Genomic DNA, 14,905 nt, shown 5'->3' on the forward strand with positions numbered 1-14,905 from the left:
TTTGTACTATAGTTCTTTAAATGCACTTTTCAACAGATTATGAACCCTGACTGGCAAAGCTGGTGACAATTAAGTGTAATTACCAGAGGTGGTTTACTTATGAGTATTATGTAGCAAAAATGTGAGAAAAATCAACCATGAGGTGGTGCACAGTCCTGTAAATCCTATAAGTTTTTCTTCATATTTCTATTTATTCTTCTTTAGGACATCACCTAATTTCAGGGGTTCCAGTCTTTGAGATTTAGGCTTGTGTTAGAAGGTGTGAAGTTCACGTTAGCTGTGAACAGAACAATACAGACAGGTCAGAGGAAAATTGGATCAACTTAGTAAGCAATTACTAAGGAGACAGAGTCTTTCCAATGACAACACTATCAGATGTATTTTCACATGGGTTTTGAAGGTAAGTTGAGAGACCTGAACATTCATCATGCAGCTATTGAATCACCCAATAAGGTAGAAGCAGCCCAATGCATAAAATCTTACTGTTACAATTCAGGAGTATTCTGTAAAGTGGTCATTTGAAATGAAAGTTAAAACATTTTTCAGAGATTCAAGTTCATATTCACATGCCTGAATCATTTGGTTTAACTGCTACAAATCTCTCATTTCACCTCAACCCAAAGATGTTCTACTAGATTCGGTTCTGGTAACTGAGGAGGCCAATAAAGTACAATATTTAAGTTAATTATATTTATGAACCAGTTTAGGAAACAATAAGATTTGTGACATAGCACATTACAGCGCTGGAAGTAGCCATTGCACGAAGATCGGCAAATGTGGGCTTTAATTTGTCAAAAACCCGACATGCCGAATATTGCTGTTGTAGCCTACCGATATCAATATATAGACGTATATATGCATAATGTTCTGCTCACCTCAGTTGTAAAAACTAAAATAATGATAAAATAATGAATAAAAACATTAAAATCATTCTGGTCATTTACAACTGATTTCTCCCTCATCTCCAATGCATTTCTGCCCATAGAACATATGCTCAGCTGAAGTTTTTTTTTGTTTGATTGTTTTTTGCATCATTTGTGTAAACTCTATAGACTGTTGCATCAATCACATTAGATCAACAGTCTGTGTCTGAAAAACCACTCCTTTCAATAGTATTGCCATGGTCCTGTCCCTGTCAATGAGATCGCATTTTCTTATTCTGATGTTTATATTAAGAACAGTAACTGAAGCTCTGAACATATCTGCATTATCTTATAGATTAAACTACTGCCAGATTATTATAAAAAAAGAGAGATTTTCCTTATTTAGAAATTCTATTTAGTTTTAAAGTTCTCCAGACATGTTTCAAGATAACTTTAAAAAATAATTGTAAAAGTCCATAACAAAAGTACCCATTGCATTTTAACTACTATACAACATTGCAAAACTGCCAGTAAAATATAGTACTGAATATAAATAATTTATCTTAAATGTACTATATTTAAGTGAACATTAAGCAGTGTGCAAGTGTGGCTATACAATAACTAATCTTTTTATAATAACTTTTCCTGGGACAGTAAGTATTACACATTTACAACTATACATAACCATAATAAGAAGCATTAGAAATGGAAGTATTTCGTTCTTGTGTCCTTTCTTGTGACCTCCTTCTTTGTTGCCTCTTCAGCATTTATTCTGAACTTTTTGCCCATTTCACTCATTCGTCATAATGCAACGATGACAGGAACTTGTCCACATCTAGGTCATGTGGGAAGGAATCAAGAAGCTTCTTCTGTTTCTACAAGATAAAGGAAAATGGCAGATATCTTCTCAACAAATGTTTCTTCAAAACAGATTATTTAAATTTTATTCACTCCTACATGACAGGAAATATCTTTTAATTTCAGGACCCATGGGGTCAAATTCTTTTTCCAGTGAACATTTAACTCCACTCACCTTGGCCTTCTTCTTACTGCCTGATGAACTCGTGAGGTGTAAATCTTTCTTCACTGTAGGGCTCAGGTCAGTGTGCTTGCGCTTCTTTCCTTTGGAAGCACTCGATTTGGCAGCACCAGCCTCCTCCTGGCGCAAGCTGTTTTTTAAAGGCCCTCCTGTTCTGGCAGCACGCGAGAGGATCATGAGTGTATGGGCGGCCATGTTGATGCTGTTCTCGCTCCCTGCCTCGCTGGCTGGGCTGCAGGTTGGAAGGTCAGGTGTAGCAGGAGGAGCCAGGTGTCTGGGTGTGCCCTCTCCTTCGTGCCCGTGCCTTTGCCTTGAGGGTGTTCTCAAACTGTCCAGCAAATCATCCTGGAGATGCCCAGGTACAGGGGTTTTTGGAAGAAGCAGGTCTGAGGAGGTTCTCTTTTTGGGTGGTGTGGAGACAGGACTCTGACTCTGGATGTCTTGTAACATCTCCACTGCCTGCTTGGTAAGTGGACTTGTTTTACATGTTGTTTTTCCCAAACCACCCTGAGACACTGGAGTAGGAGATCTTAGTGTAGACACTATTGGGGCAGCTGCTTGCCAACCACCTTCGACTTCATTCTCCTTGTTTGCAGTGATGTTAGGCGAGTCCTGTGTGACGCTGCTCTCAGAGGGTCCCTCAGGTGTTTTAACAGGTCTTTGTTCACGTTTTTCCTCCTGTAAAACGTCTTTTGTGAAGCTAGTAGACATGGGCTTGAGGCTCTGAGAAGAAGACTTGAAACTGTGCTCAGGGTTTGATAATGCTGCTGAGTCAATATTTTTGGGCTCTAATCTACTAGACGGACTGTTTAAGGATGTGCTGGAACTGACAGTCTGTTCAGACCCGGTTTCTGTTCGAGTGCTTTTTGCAGCCTCTATTTTCTGTTGATTTGTAAAAGCCCTTTCGGATTCCTTTGTTCCTGTACTTTGACTTGGCTCTGATAATCGTATGGTCTCGACCCTTCTCTTGGCATTAGTGTTGCCTAAAATGCAAGGGTGGGGTTGCTCTGTCCTTGTGGATTCCTCCATAACAGGAGAAGATGAAGCTGAATTTGTACTTTTCTGGCTAGTGTTCTCATCAAAGCAAAGTATTCTTCTGTGACTAGAGCTGGCACTGGTTGTGAAGTTTGACTGCTCTAAGCTCTGAGAACTGTTTAAGACTTGATTAGAACCGCTAACTGGTGTGCCACTTTTGCCTGAAAAATGTAAACACCTCCATTTTAGATTTAAAAAATAATGAGGGGAAAAACATGTACATAAAAATTAAGATGATCATTCCTATGTAAAGCTTCTTCCGCATTCCATAAATCTTACCCGATTCCACATTATCCTTAGGCACTAATTTAGGTTTTGACACAACCTTTGCTGACTGGTTCACCAATTTCGGACTTGGCAACGCCAACACCTGTAAAGAATGTTAAGTTACAATTTTTTTTATCTACAGATTTCCAAACAATAAACTCAAGCTTAATCTTCCACCAAAAAACTGATCTGTCTATCAGCACAACATACCTGACTGGGTACCACTGTGAGTTGTCCTGTACTGTTCTGTCCCAAAACAGACACTGGGACTGCCACATTCTGTATCACAGGCTGAACCGGTGATGAAATGATAATGGCTGATGCTAGAAATATACACAGCACTGATCAAGCCACAAAAACACTGGCAATGCTGAATATGAATATGACAAACATCTGATTAAAAATGCAACTAATGCAGCTGTCTACAATTCTTTGACTTACCGGGTGGGAATGGTTGAGCTGCAGTTGGTGCAATGGAAACCACAGTCCGAGGTCGTGGTGGTGTAGCCATAACATGTGAGGGCGAACATACTGCTCCTTCACTTGCACCACCTGAAAGCAGCATCATACTGGAACGCTGGTCAACTCCTGAATTTCGATCGGTCACAACAAAATAGCTGCTTGGTCCTCCGAATGTAGGGTTAGCAGGCAACAGCTGGATGAAACCAGTCTCTGGTGCTATGGGCCGTGCCTGTGCAGGTGGCAAATTTTTCTGCAAACTTATGACTGGGTCTCCAGCAGCCTCGGATCCCTGCAAACAGCTCACTGCCTGCTCAGTCTCCTCTGGGGTAATGGAAGAGCCAGGAGTAGAAGGTGGTACCTTGGTCAGAGATTTGGCTGGGGAGGACAGGAAGATTGTGGGGATAGGCTCACTGCTGATGCTAGAGACAGCTTGGTTTAAAGCAGAATCACTGCCCTGTTGCTCCTGCTCATCACTAATGATGATCTTAAGTGCAACTATCTTATTAGGATCAGACTCAATAGTTTGAGACTGGGAAGGATTAATAACTAAGGAGGCAGAGGAGGTGGGGGTGGTGGCGTCGGCTGTAGATACAACCGAAGCTAATGGCTCAAAGGAAATTGATGCTGTGCTGTTAGTCCTGGTTGTATTGGGGCTAGACTCCATCTCCTGCATTACAGTGTTGAATAACGGAATCTTATTTGTTGCTTGTTGATGACTCAATGTTTGATTCAAAATTGAGGTTTCATTGGTGCTGTAGCATGAAAGCTCCCTTTGATCTGAAACTTCATGAGCTCTTGCAACTAGTTGTGTTTTTCCCCCTTTCTCTGCTCCACATGTATTCCCTGATGTGTCTACTCCCACTTTGGAAGGGGCTTCTGGTTCCTCAGTGGAAACAGAAGCAATTTCATCATTTAATGGAGTCTGAGAAATTTCCTGATGGACTTGCTGTGTCATCCCTTCGGTACTGCATTCCAAGGACATTTCGAACGTTGGATCATCCACCTCCATGCTTGCTCCCTCTTCAGATAAAGATGGGCTTGGTATGTATGGATTAGATGTTGATACAGAATGTCCTTTGTTGTTCAGCTGCCCTTGCAAGGCCTGCTTCTTGCTGACTGGGCCTCTGCTTCTGCTGGTGCCTTTTTTGTTTTGTGCGGTTCCTGGTGAAGTTGCTGATTTCTTAGTAACTGCACATGACTGAGAGGGTGCTGGAACCTGCCTACCTGTGTTTAAAGGAATAGCGGTCTTCCTTTTACTTTTTGCCTCTTTTATGTTCCTACTTCTTAGTATTCTTGTGGCAGTTTCTCCGCCTAATGTGGAACCTTCCAGTCCAGTCCCTTATAAGATTTAAAGAAATACATTAATACATAATTAAAAATAAATAAATAAAACACACAATTATCTTGTGTTAACAAGTAATAATAATAATAAGTAATTTTGTGGTCAAAGAGCTTCAGTGCTATGAATAAAACATTCCCTGTCTGGACATGTAAAAATGATATGTAAATAAGAAAGTAATCTTTGCAGAAGGGTCAAATCATTGTAAATAAGTTCCTATGATTGGAATTGGTTTAAGAATTGTCCAACATATTATTACAGCTATTCTGAAAGGATAGTGCTAAAATGTCTATTTTGTGAAATTAGAAAAAAATATTCATTACTTATATGCTTGATAAAGTTGGATCATAAGAAAAAAAAAACTATACTATAGACTAAACAGGGAGAATGCTAGGGAGAATGTATACTGGACTTTTGAGCAATGAAAAAAGGTCATGTGGTCTGATCAGGTCAGATTGACCCTGTTTCAGCAATGAGTGCATCAGGATAAGAAGGAAAGTGCATCATGCATAGTGCCCACTGTGTAAACCTCTGGAGGTAGTGTTATGATGTGGGGTTGCTTTAGGCTCAGCACCATCCAAAAAAAAATTACATTTTAAAAATGCTGAAAACGGGAACATTTCCCAAAATTCATCACAATGACCGTTAATCAGAATTAATTAAAGCCCGTGGGACAGTTATACTAGAGCTTACATAATGTGACCGTACCCGTGTCTGTAGCACTATCCACAGGAGCAGGCTCATCGCTCTCCTGAGTACTGTTACTTCTATCAGCAATCTCACAACCTTCAGAAGTTTTATTTTTCCCTGCAACCAGTTAAACAGTTACCTGCTAGTAAGCAGTGCGTACAAGATAGATACAAAATGCACATGACATTGTATATCAATTGTCAACTAGTAGCTTGCAAACCAAAATGAAACAGTTTTAAACACCCAGATAAGTGCTCTGTGGGTGTATGAATGAATGAAGTAATTTGCTTGAACTAATATATATATATATATATATATATATATATATATATACACACAAACAGTAATTCAATCAAATGAATGCAGGATGATCTAGAATTATGATTAATGTTTTTTTTGTACAATATCAATATAATGCACTCATTTTAGTATATATTTATATATACCTATACAAATACACCAGCTCATTTTTACAGTTAAAGAGGCCAACCACATGGCAAGGGCACAATGGATAAAATCGTACAGATGGAAGGTTTTTCCATACTCTTTCAAGTAATACTTAAACCTGCAAATAACTATACAATGGTTGAGGATACAAAGATCACATTTTTCTTTCATTCTGATGTTCGATGTAAACATTCACTGAAGCTCTTAACCATACTTTGATGCACTGTGCCTCTGCCAGGTGATTGGTTGATTGGACAATTACAGTGGTGTGAAAAACTATTTGCCCCCTTCCTGATTTCTTATTCTTTTGCATGTTTGTCACACAAAATGTTTCTGATCATCAAACACATTTAACAATTAGTCAAAGATAACACAAATGAACACAAAATGCTGGTTTTTATTATTTAGGGAGAAAAAAATTCCAAACCTACATGGCCCTGTGTAAAAAAAGTAATGGCCCCTGAACCTAATAAATAGTTGGGCCACCCTTAGCAGCAATAACTGCAATTAAGCGTTTGCGATAACTTGCAACGAGTCTTTTACAGCGCTCTGGAGGAATTTTGGCCCACTCATCTTTGCAGAATTGTTGTAGCTTTATTTGAGGGTTTTCTAGCATGAACCGCCTTTTTAAGGTCATGCCACAACATCTCAATAGGATTCAGGTCAGGACTTTGACTAGGCCACTCCAAAGTCTTTATTTTGTTTTTCTTCAGCCATTCAGAGGTGGATTTGCTGGTGTGTTTTGGGTCATTGTCCTGCTGCAGCACCCAAGATCGCTTCAGCTTGAGTTGACGAACAGATGGCCGGACATTCTCCTTCAGGATTTTTTGGTAAACAGTAGAATTCATGGTTCCATCTATCACAGCAAGCCTTCCAGGTCCTGAAGCAGCAAAACAACCCCAGACCATCACACTACCACCACCATATTTTACTGTTGGTATGCTGTTCTTTTTCTGAAATGCTGTGTTACTTTTACACCAGATGTAACGGGACACGCACCTTCCAAAAAGTTCAACTTTTGTCTCGTCGGTCCACAAGGTATTTTCCCAAAAGTCTTGGCAATCATTGAGATGTTTTTTTTTTTATCAAAATTGAGACGAGCCTTAATGTTCTTTTTGCTTAAAAGTGGTTTGCGCCTTGGAAATCTGATATGCAGGCCGTTTTTTGCCCAGTCTCTTTCTTATGGTGGAGTCGTGAACACTGACCTAAATTGAGGCAAGTGAGGCCTGCAGTTCTTTAGATGTTGTCCTGGGGTCTTTTGTGTCCTCTCGGATGAGTTGTCTCTGCGCTCTTGGGTAATTTTGGTCGGCCGGCCACTCCTGGGAAGGTTCACCACTGTTCCATGTTTTTGCCATTTGTGGTACCAGACTGATAGATCTCAATTACTTTTGTTCTCATTTGTTCCTGAATTTCTTTGGATCTTGGCATGATGTCTAGCTTTTGAGGTGCTTTTGGTCTACTTCTCTGTGTCAGGTAGCTCCTATTTAAGTGATTTCTTGATTGAAACAGGTGTGGCAGTAATCAGGCCTGGGGGTGACTACAGAAATTGAACTCAGGCGTGATAAACCACAGTTAAGTTATTTTTTAACAAGGAGGCAATCACTTTTTCACTTTTTTGGGGGGGATTTTTTTTTCTCCCTTAATAACGTAAACCTTCATTTAAAAACTGCATTTTGTGTTCAATTACGTTATCTTTGACTATTAGTTAACGTTTTTTGATGAGCAGAAACATTTAAGTGTGACAAACATGCAAAAGAATAAGAAATCAGAAAGGGGGCAAATAGTTTTTCACACCACTGTATATGAATGCGCAGTTGTATGTGTTCCTATAAAACAGGACAATGTGTTTACACAGCATACATATGCACGCACATGCATTAGGGTCTAGAAATGGCATGTCTGCTTGAATTAACATGATAAATCTTACCATAATCAAAGAGGTCAAAGAGAGCCTGAAAGGCAGGATCTGACTCTGTCTGTTCTAAAATATCCTGGATGGCATCATCAGTCATATGAATCTCGCCCTAAACATAACCCAGAAAACATTAGCCACAAATTTTACTTCTATAATATTTTTCATGAACAAAGGACAATGTTTATCTCTTACTACATGAAGACAAAATAAATACATTCACATGGCATTACTTCATACCCCAATTTGCACTACATTCCCTTTGAAGCCTCTAGACTAGTTTAAATCCCATTAAATCCCATCAAAAAACAAAAGCATGCATTTTAAGTCTTCTCTGTCCAGTGATTGGACAAACACCCACTGATGGAGACTGAAGCCCTACCTCTTCATCAATCAAAGTACTAAATTTAAATAACTATTTTTTAACAGTATTCTTAGTCCCTGACCCATTTATCTTAGCAAGATATTTTTTAGGATTATGAAGCACTTCTGCAAGTGAGTCTGGATAAAGGTATCTACTGAATGCTGGAAACATCAGTTAAAATGATTAAATGAATCCTTCACCTGTAGGCCCAGTATTTCATCTATGGATTGTTCTTGCTCCACTGTGCTGCACACAGCCTTTGATGACTGCGGGCTGTTATCGCTGTTAACAGATATAACAAAGAATCATTACTTACATACCTGAACACCAGCAATGTGACATCTAAATATCCATAACAAGAACAGGAAAATGTTGCACATCTGTAAAAATTCATTACCTGGCCAGAATTTTGTTGATATTTTCTGCAAGTTTTTCTTGTAAAGATCTGTCATTTAGAATCTTTTCTCTGGCATTCTCAATCACCATTTGCTGCAAAGGAAAAAAGCATACCACTAACGATAAAACAGTCCTACACTGTGATTTAAGTAAACCCTTAAAGCAGCAATGTGCAAGGTGAGGAAATTGTTTTCTTTAAACTTACAGACAAATTCTCCGTCACAGCCTCCTGGCTCTGTGATTCCACAGTGAGCATGCTTGTCACTGTAATTCCTCTGCTGATTCCAATCTGACCCGCTCTTCGTCTTGGAGAGTCACTGGATTAACACAGAACATGCCTTGATGTCATGGTTAATTTCAGCACCAAGCTGACTGGGATCATGACTACTTGTTGTGACTTCGATTTGCATAGAGTAAAGTTAGAATAAACTCCCCATAAACTTTGTCTTACCATTTCCTGCGACCTGGAGATAATGGCCCTGGTGTGAATCTATGGTCAGGTACTATTATTTGCAAAGGTGTGTCTTCTGTGAATGGAAGAACACAAATAACAAACCATTATTTTAAAACCTTCTGGAACATAACTGTACACATACATGTTTAATTAATTAGTTTAATATTCAGGTCTCACCTGACTGAGAGAGGTTGATGGTAGAGGGTCTAGTGTGGGATGTATAGCACACAGGGGTGGAGTGTCCCAAGATGCCCTGGGAAGCCGCGACAGGCCTGGCGACACAGTTCCCTGGAGTAGAAACAGTCAGACCCGCAGTGGAAGGAGTCTGAGACAAGGCCCTCTGACGCCGCATACTCTGAATGCTGTTCTGGGTGCGGACTGTTCGCAATACAAGAACCAGTAATAATGGTTAAAAATTTATAAACACTTCCATAATGAAAAAAAATGCATTGTAAAGTTATGCTTCCTATGCACGTCACTATTTAATGACTTGAATTTCTGATCACAACTTTTAGTTAAAGTAACTATCAAATAAACTAGGGATGCACCGAAATGAAAATTCTGGGCCGAAAACGAAACCGAAATTTTTGGATGCACTTGGCCGAAAACCGATACCGAAACCGAAAATGGCTTCATTAAAAAACATGTTTAAAATATTTTTTTTGTTTGTATTAAAAAAACTACAAATTAATTAAGCAATCAAACTTTTATTGATAATAAATAACAGTAATAAGGCTGTTTAACAATAACAAAACTTGCTTCCAAGTGCTTCCAAACCGCCGACAAACTCCGTGTTTGATGCGTGATGACAGCGCGAACGAGACGGGAGGATGGGAGAGGCGTGGCGACAATTTCGGCTTTTATTTTCGGCGCTTTCTTACGTTTCGGCCGAAACCGATAATGCTATTTCGGCCGAAAATTTTCGGCGGCCGAAATTTCGGTGCATCCCTAAAATAAACATCATGTATATTAATCTTAAAGGGTGTACAAGATTTATTTTAGTATAGAATAGAGTTGACACTTTTTATCAACATGTTGGTCTAGTTTCTACATTCTGTTTAATGCTGTTTAACTACCAGCTGATAGTAGAGCCAGTTGGATTTATCATGTCCTCTACTATAAATTCTGTTTAAAGAGATAACCTTTTAAAGCTATAACGTTCACATTAATACTTCTATCTACATCAGTGTGTCATCTTCCAGATTGGGAACTCCCCAAGCCAGGTTAAAGTTAGTTAGCTTTCTCACTTTGGGGATTTTTTTTTTTATAATGTGATATTGAATCCTACTTAGGAAAAAGAAATATGGTTTAACACCAAACCCTGACCTTTATCCTCATGTGTGAAATCAATGTATCCTTGCAATTAATATTGAGTCCCAGACAATATTAACTGCTTATAAATATAAACCCCTATCCCCCATCCCCCCAAAATCAATAAAATTTCTTTTCACATCACAAATATTTTAATATAAAAATAGTTTCACGGTGGACCTTAATTTCATAGCTTAAATAAACAGTGTGTTTGATGTTTAACTAGTTTTTAGTTTACCTTAGCAATTTAGTTTATCAGAATATGCTGATTGGTCAGACTGCTATAAATGCATAAAACTAAAATATACCCTCTACTGAGCGATCAATTTAGCTGTTCAATTTAACAGAATACAACTGGCGAGTTATAAACTAGGTACTAGGTAACTTGTTCTCTAGTGCAGTGGTTTTTACAGCGTACTTTATGAAGCATGGCCAGGGGGTCGAAAACGATGTGATTTTGTTTCAATGGAATAAATCATTTCCAGATTATAAAATCTATTATATTTAAAGATTTAAGCACTAACCAAGTCAACCTAATTCTAATGTGTTCAGAAATAAAACGATATATGACACCAAAATTTTTTAAAATATAAAATGCTTTTTACATGCAGCAAAACTGAGAGGATCAATGGGATTAATTTTACAGTTAAAGAGGTGTATGGCTAAAACAATATTTGAAAACAGTTGCTCCAAAGCAGTACTCATTATAACTTTTTAGATTAGACACAGATTCAACTTACGCCGCTGGATTTGTTGAACAGCAGGAGAGTTTTGCATAGATCTGTAAAAAATTAAGCATACTTTTTAAGCAAGAAAGTTTTGTTAAAAAACTAACTTCAAATATCCATATTAATACTAAACACATATGAGCTTTTGGCTCACTTGATTTGGTTGAGGGTGAAGTCCAGCCTTTTCCATAATGAGGTCATTACAGCTGGTATTTGATTCTCTTGACATGTTTCTATAAAAGAAATACATGTGAGTAATGACAGTACAACTGATTTAAGTCAAAGAGACATCATAACTTATGTATGAGCTGCTACCTTTTGCTTTTGCAGCAACGTATTCATTTAGTATTGTGGTCAGGTTTTTTCCAAAAAGGGACTGTAAAAACAAGATCATTCATATTAGACATCTATCAGGTGTTTATGTGTTAATTATACCGGGTCACTCCATGGATATTGCAGCCATTTGCTAGCCACTTGTGACATTTCAAGCAGGGCATTGTGAGGTCACTCTTATACCATTCTGTAGATTGTATGTAGATAAAAACTAAAAGAACAGATATGGGCTTCATCACTAATCACTGCATTCTGCTAATTTGTGGCATCCATTTTTGCTTATACCGCAGTTAAAAATTCACTGATGCAACACGTTCACACCTGCACAGCAGTAACTGGAGAGGCGCTTGCCTTGAACGAAAAAAAACGGACTGATAAGACAGTGTGGCCAACAGAAGTTTTAATATCGTTTTTAATTCATCCTTGTGCATGTAATAGTATTTCGTTGCTTAATCATGTTTGGGTGCTGATGTGGGTCTTTTGCCACATATGTCATGTCTGATTGGCTTGTCACCATAAGCATAGGGATGTTCTTTAATATACATGTTGAATTTTACCCTAGTTTGGCTGCAGTGTTCCTGGAGTGACCCTACTGCATATCAGCATTTAAACAAAATGTTGGATTATTGCTATGAACAGCATCTACAATGACCAAATCAATCATGTGGAAGAATCATGAACATAAACAGGTTAAATAGGGGGTTCAAAAAGTTGCCATACAAACACGCAGGCAGGTATAACTCCATCCTCAGAGCTGTGTTCAGCATACTCTCTCAGGTTAGGGCTCTCCAGGATAAACGCCCGACTTGTAGCACTCAGTCCTTCCTGCTGCAGATATCCTACACACACACCACCAACAACAGCTGTGCTTTCACCAGGACAATAACTCATAATTCTAGCCGTCCAGCAGGGTGGACCGACATAAATTAGTATTAAAATGTGTATTCTTATCATTTTTAATGTTGTTATTGTTGTTTCTCTCTTGTGTTCAGAGCCCGCAGCTGCTCTGCGTGCTAGTCTGTAACCTTAACAACGCAGTGCAGAAATGTCTGAACTTACCCAGCACAAGTCTCGCGACATCAGACGGAAGCAGCATGTTTAGATCTTAGTTTATCTGGAAAACGAAATTAAATTGTATACGAATGCTTTGTAAAGGCATCTATTACCAAACATCATTATGCTTAATAGAAATATCGCTGTCGGTTTGGGTCAAATGTTCCATAAAGCGAAAAGGCGCGGAGAAGCTCGAGTCACCCGGATGTGCTTCAGTACCAGACGTGCTGGGAATTGTAGTTTTCCGGTATTGCCCAAGAGTGTTCGGTTGTTTTTTTTTCTAACCAGTTTTTAATTAGGTTTTCTTTCAGATCTTCTGTATAGAGTATTAGCACTAGTGTTTGTCTGTTTCTGTTTACCAGTTTTTGTCTGTTCCAAAATGATATATTTCAACAAATATATACAGTCTTATATTCCTTCCACAGGTGCTTATTTAAAAATGCATGTGTGGGTGTTAGAGCTTACAATAGGTGGGTGGACAGTGGTGGTGAAGTGGATGTCACTGAGGGGCCCAACTTGGAAATTGTGTCCTCCTGTCCTTAATCTCTAATTTATAATGTCTGGCCTGTTCCCTAGTTTCATATCAGGAGTCTTCCAGTCTGGCTTTAAGCTCTTAATCATTATCTATGCAGACCGATTTTTTTGTATGGATTGGATGACACTCAGAGCCTCTGGAATGCTAAGATATTAGCATTGGCAAAAAAAAAAACAAATACTCTACAATGGCAAGGTTTGTGATTCCAACTTTAACAGAGTTATCACAGTCAAGAAGGAAAGAAGAAACTTAGCTGGAAAGAGAACAGAGAGTAGCATCAGGAAGGCTACGAATATCTTCTTCTTTAAGGATGATAGATGGTATTGACTGCAGATTCTTCTAATACACTTGATAAATTAAGATAACTACAGAACAAAAATGGCATGTGTTACTGTGAATTGTGCAGAATTTCAATTAAATTTAATTGTACATTTACAGTGCTTTTAACAATTGTCATTGGTGCAAAGCAGCTTTAAACAATCAAAAGAAAACTATGGAAATTTGTATGAAATGTGAAAAATATGAATCAAAATGATCAGATAATCCCTGATGAGCATGCCAACGATGACAGTGACAAGGAAAAACTCCCTGAGATGGCAATCGGAAGAAACATTGAGAAAAAACAGACTCAACAGGGAACCCATCCACATTTGGGCTATTTATGAATTTGGAATAATTGTGGATACTTTTATTATATAAATGCTGGTCTAAAATATTTATGTCTACCTTTTTTAGGATTGTCATTCATAAAAACCAAATTATCCTTTTTCCACTGGTACATGTCATAACTCTCTGTCTATATCATTATGTTGTACACAAAAGTGCATGCAGGTGTCTCCACCTGACACTGTTGTTCTGTTCTGCCTACTCCAGATGCTACACTTTACCTTGTTGTAGTTTTGCACATATTCTGTTATAGTAATTCTGATGCAGTCTTTATGCACCTTGGATCTTACATTTTTAAGTCTTACATTTTTGCACATTATTCCTTTTATCTCTTTGCACCACCTTAACTGATAATACATATTGAATATCATTATTAAATGTTATGTCCTTTTTGTCCCCAATTTTCTCATTTTACAAGGATAGCATTAAGACCTTCTCTGATTATGTACAAATATATTTTTTAAAATATATCCAAGTAGGACATGAATGCTCTGAAATAACATAGATCAGTTAATAGCCTTAACCACCATATTATTTGTAATACAAATGTTGTTATATGTTTACGAAGTCTGCATTATTATGTACATAATCATTCGCCATTTTCGAAAATAAATTAAAACATTAATAAATGACCAACACTACATTTTTGTCTGTAAAGAAAGCATCATATTACGTGACAGACCTAATGTAGGCTTATCATATATACACTCATCATATACAATATACCACTTTGTCCTGTATACAGGGTTGTGACAATGGCATTAGGCGGCGTACACCCTGGACAGGATGCCAATCTATGCTCCTGGGTTTTGTAAGAAAATAGAAAGTTGCAAATGTGACAAAGTAACCAGAAGAATTATTAAACTGCACAAACCTATATGTAAAATTACTGGTATTTTTAAACAGTTTTTACACAAAATATTAACTGTGTTTATTTTATTACTGTTTAGTGATTTTATAGAAGTTTATTTCATGTAGAAATGTTTTCAAAAGCATATTTTATTATGCCTT

At 38.0% G+C, this 14,905-nt stretch overlaps 1 protein-coding gene across 1 annotated transcript; it reads right to left on the bottom strand.

Annotated features, from left to right (window-relative positions):
* Nucleotides 1-1,470: 1,470 nt before the first annotated feature.
* Nucleotides 1,471-12,882, bottom strand: npat (nuclear protein, ataxia-telangiectasia locus). The gene is made up of 17 exons (XM_053507768.1): nucleotides 12,700-12,882; nucleotides 12,361-12,479; nucleotides 11,623-11,683; nucleotides 11,462-11,540; nucleotides 11,320-11,360; nucleotides 9,446-9,646; nucleotides 9,266-9,341; nucleotides 9,020-9,131; nucleotides 8,816-8,907; nucleotides 8,619-8,700; nucleotides 8,070-8,166; nucleotides 5,714-5,812; nucleotides 3,646-5,004; nucleotides 3,415-3,527; nucleotides 3,217-3,307; nucleotides 1,897-3,098; nucleotides 1,471-1,738 (listed from the first exon to the last, which is right to left on the bottom strand). Exons 1-17 carry the CDS (start codon nucleotides 12,734-12,736, stop codon nucleotides 1,658-1,660), a joined length of 3,942 nt encoding a protein of 1,313 aa, XP_053363743.1. The 5' UTR covers nucleotides 12,737-12,882; the 3' UTR covers nucleotides 1,471-1,657.
* Nucleotides 12,883-14,905: the final 2,023 nt, after the last annotated feature.

The sequence above is a fragment of the Clarias gariepinus genome, chromosome 11, assembly GCF_024256425.1.
Source record: "Clarias gariepinus isolate MV-2021 ecotype Netherlands chromosome 11, CGAR_prim_01v2, whole genome shotgun sequence".
NCBI lineage: Eukaryota > Metazoa > Chordata > Actinopteri > Siluriformes > Clariidae > Clarias > Clarias gariepinus.

Excerpts from the sequence above, each read along its gene's own strand:
- npat (XM_053507768.1), bottom strand. The coding sequence starts at position 12,736 with ATGCTGCTTCCGTCTGATGTCGCGAGACTTGTGCTGG. Across the intron at positions 9,647-11,319 it reads TGTTCAACAAATCCAGCGGC|TCCGCACCCAGAACAGCATT; the intron begins GTAAGTTGAATC and ends TATTGCGAACAG. Across the intron at positions 3,528-3,645 it reads AGCTCAACCATTCCCACCCG|CATCAGCCATTATCATTTCA; the intron begins GTAAGTCAAAGA and ends GTATATTTCTAG.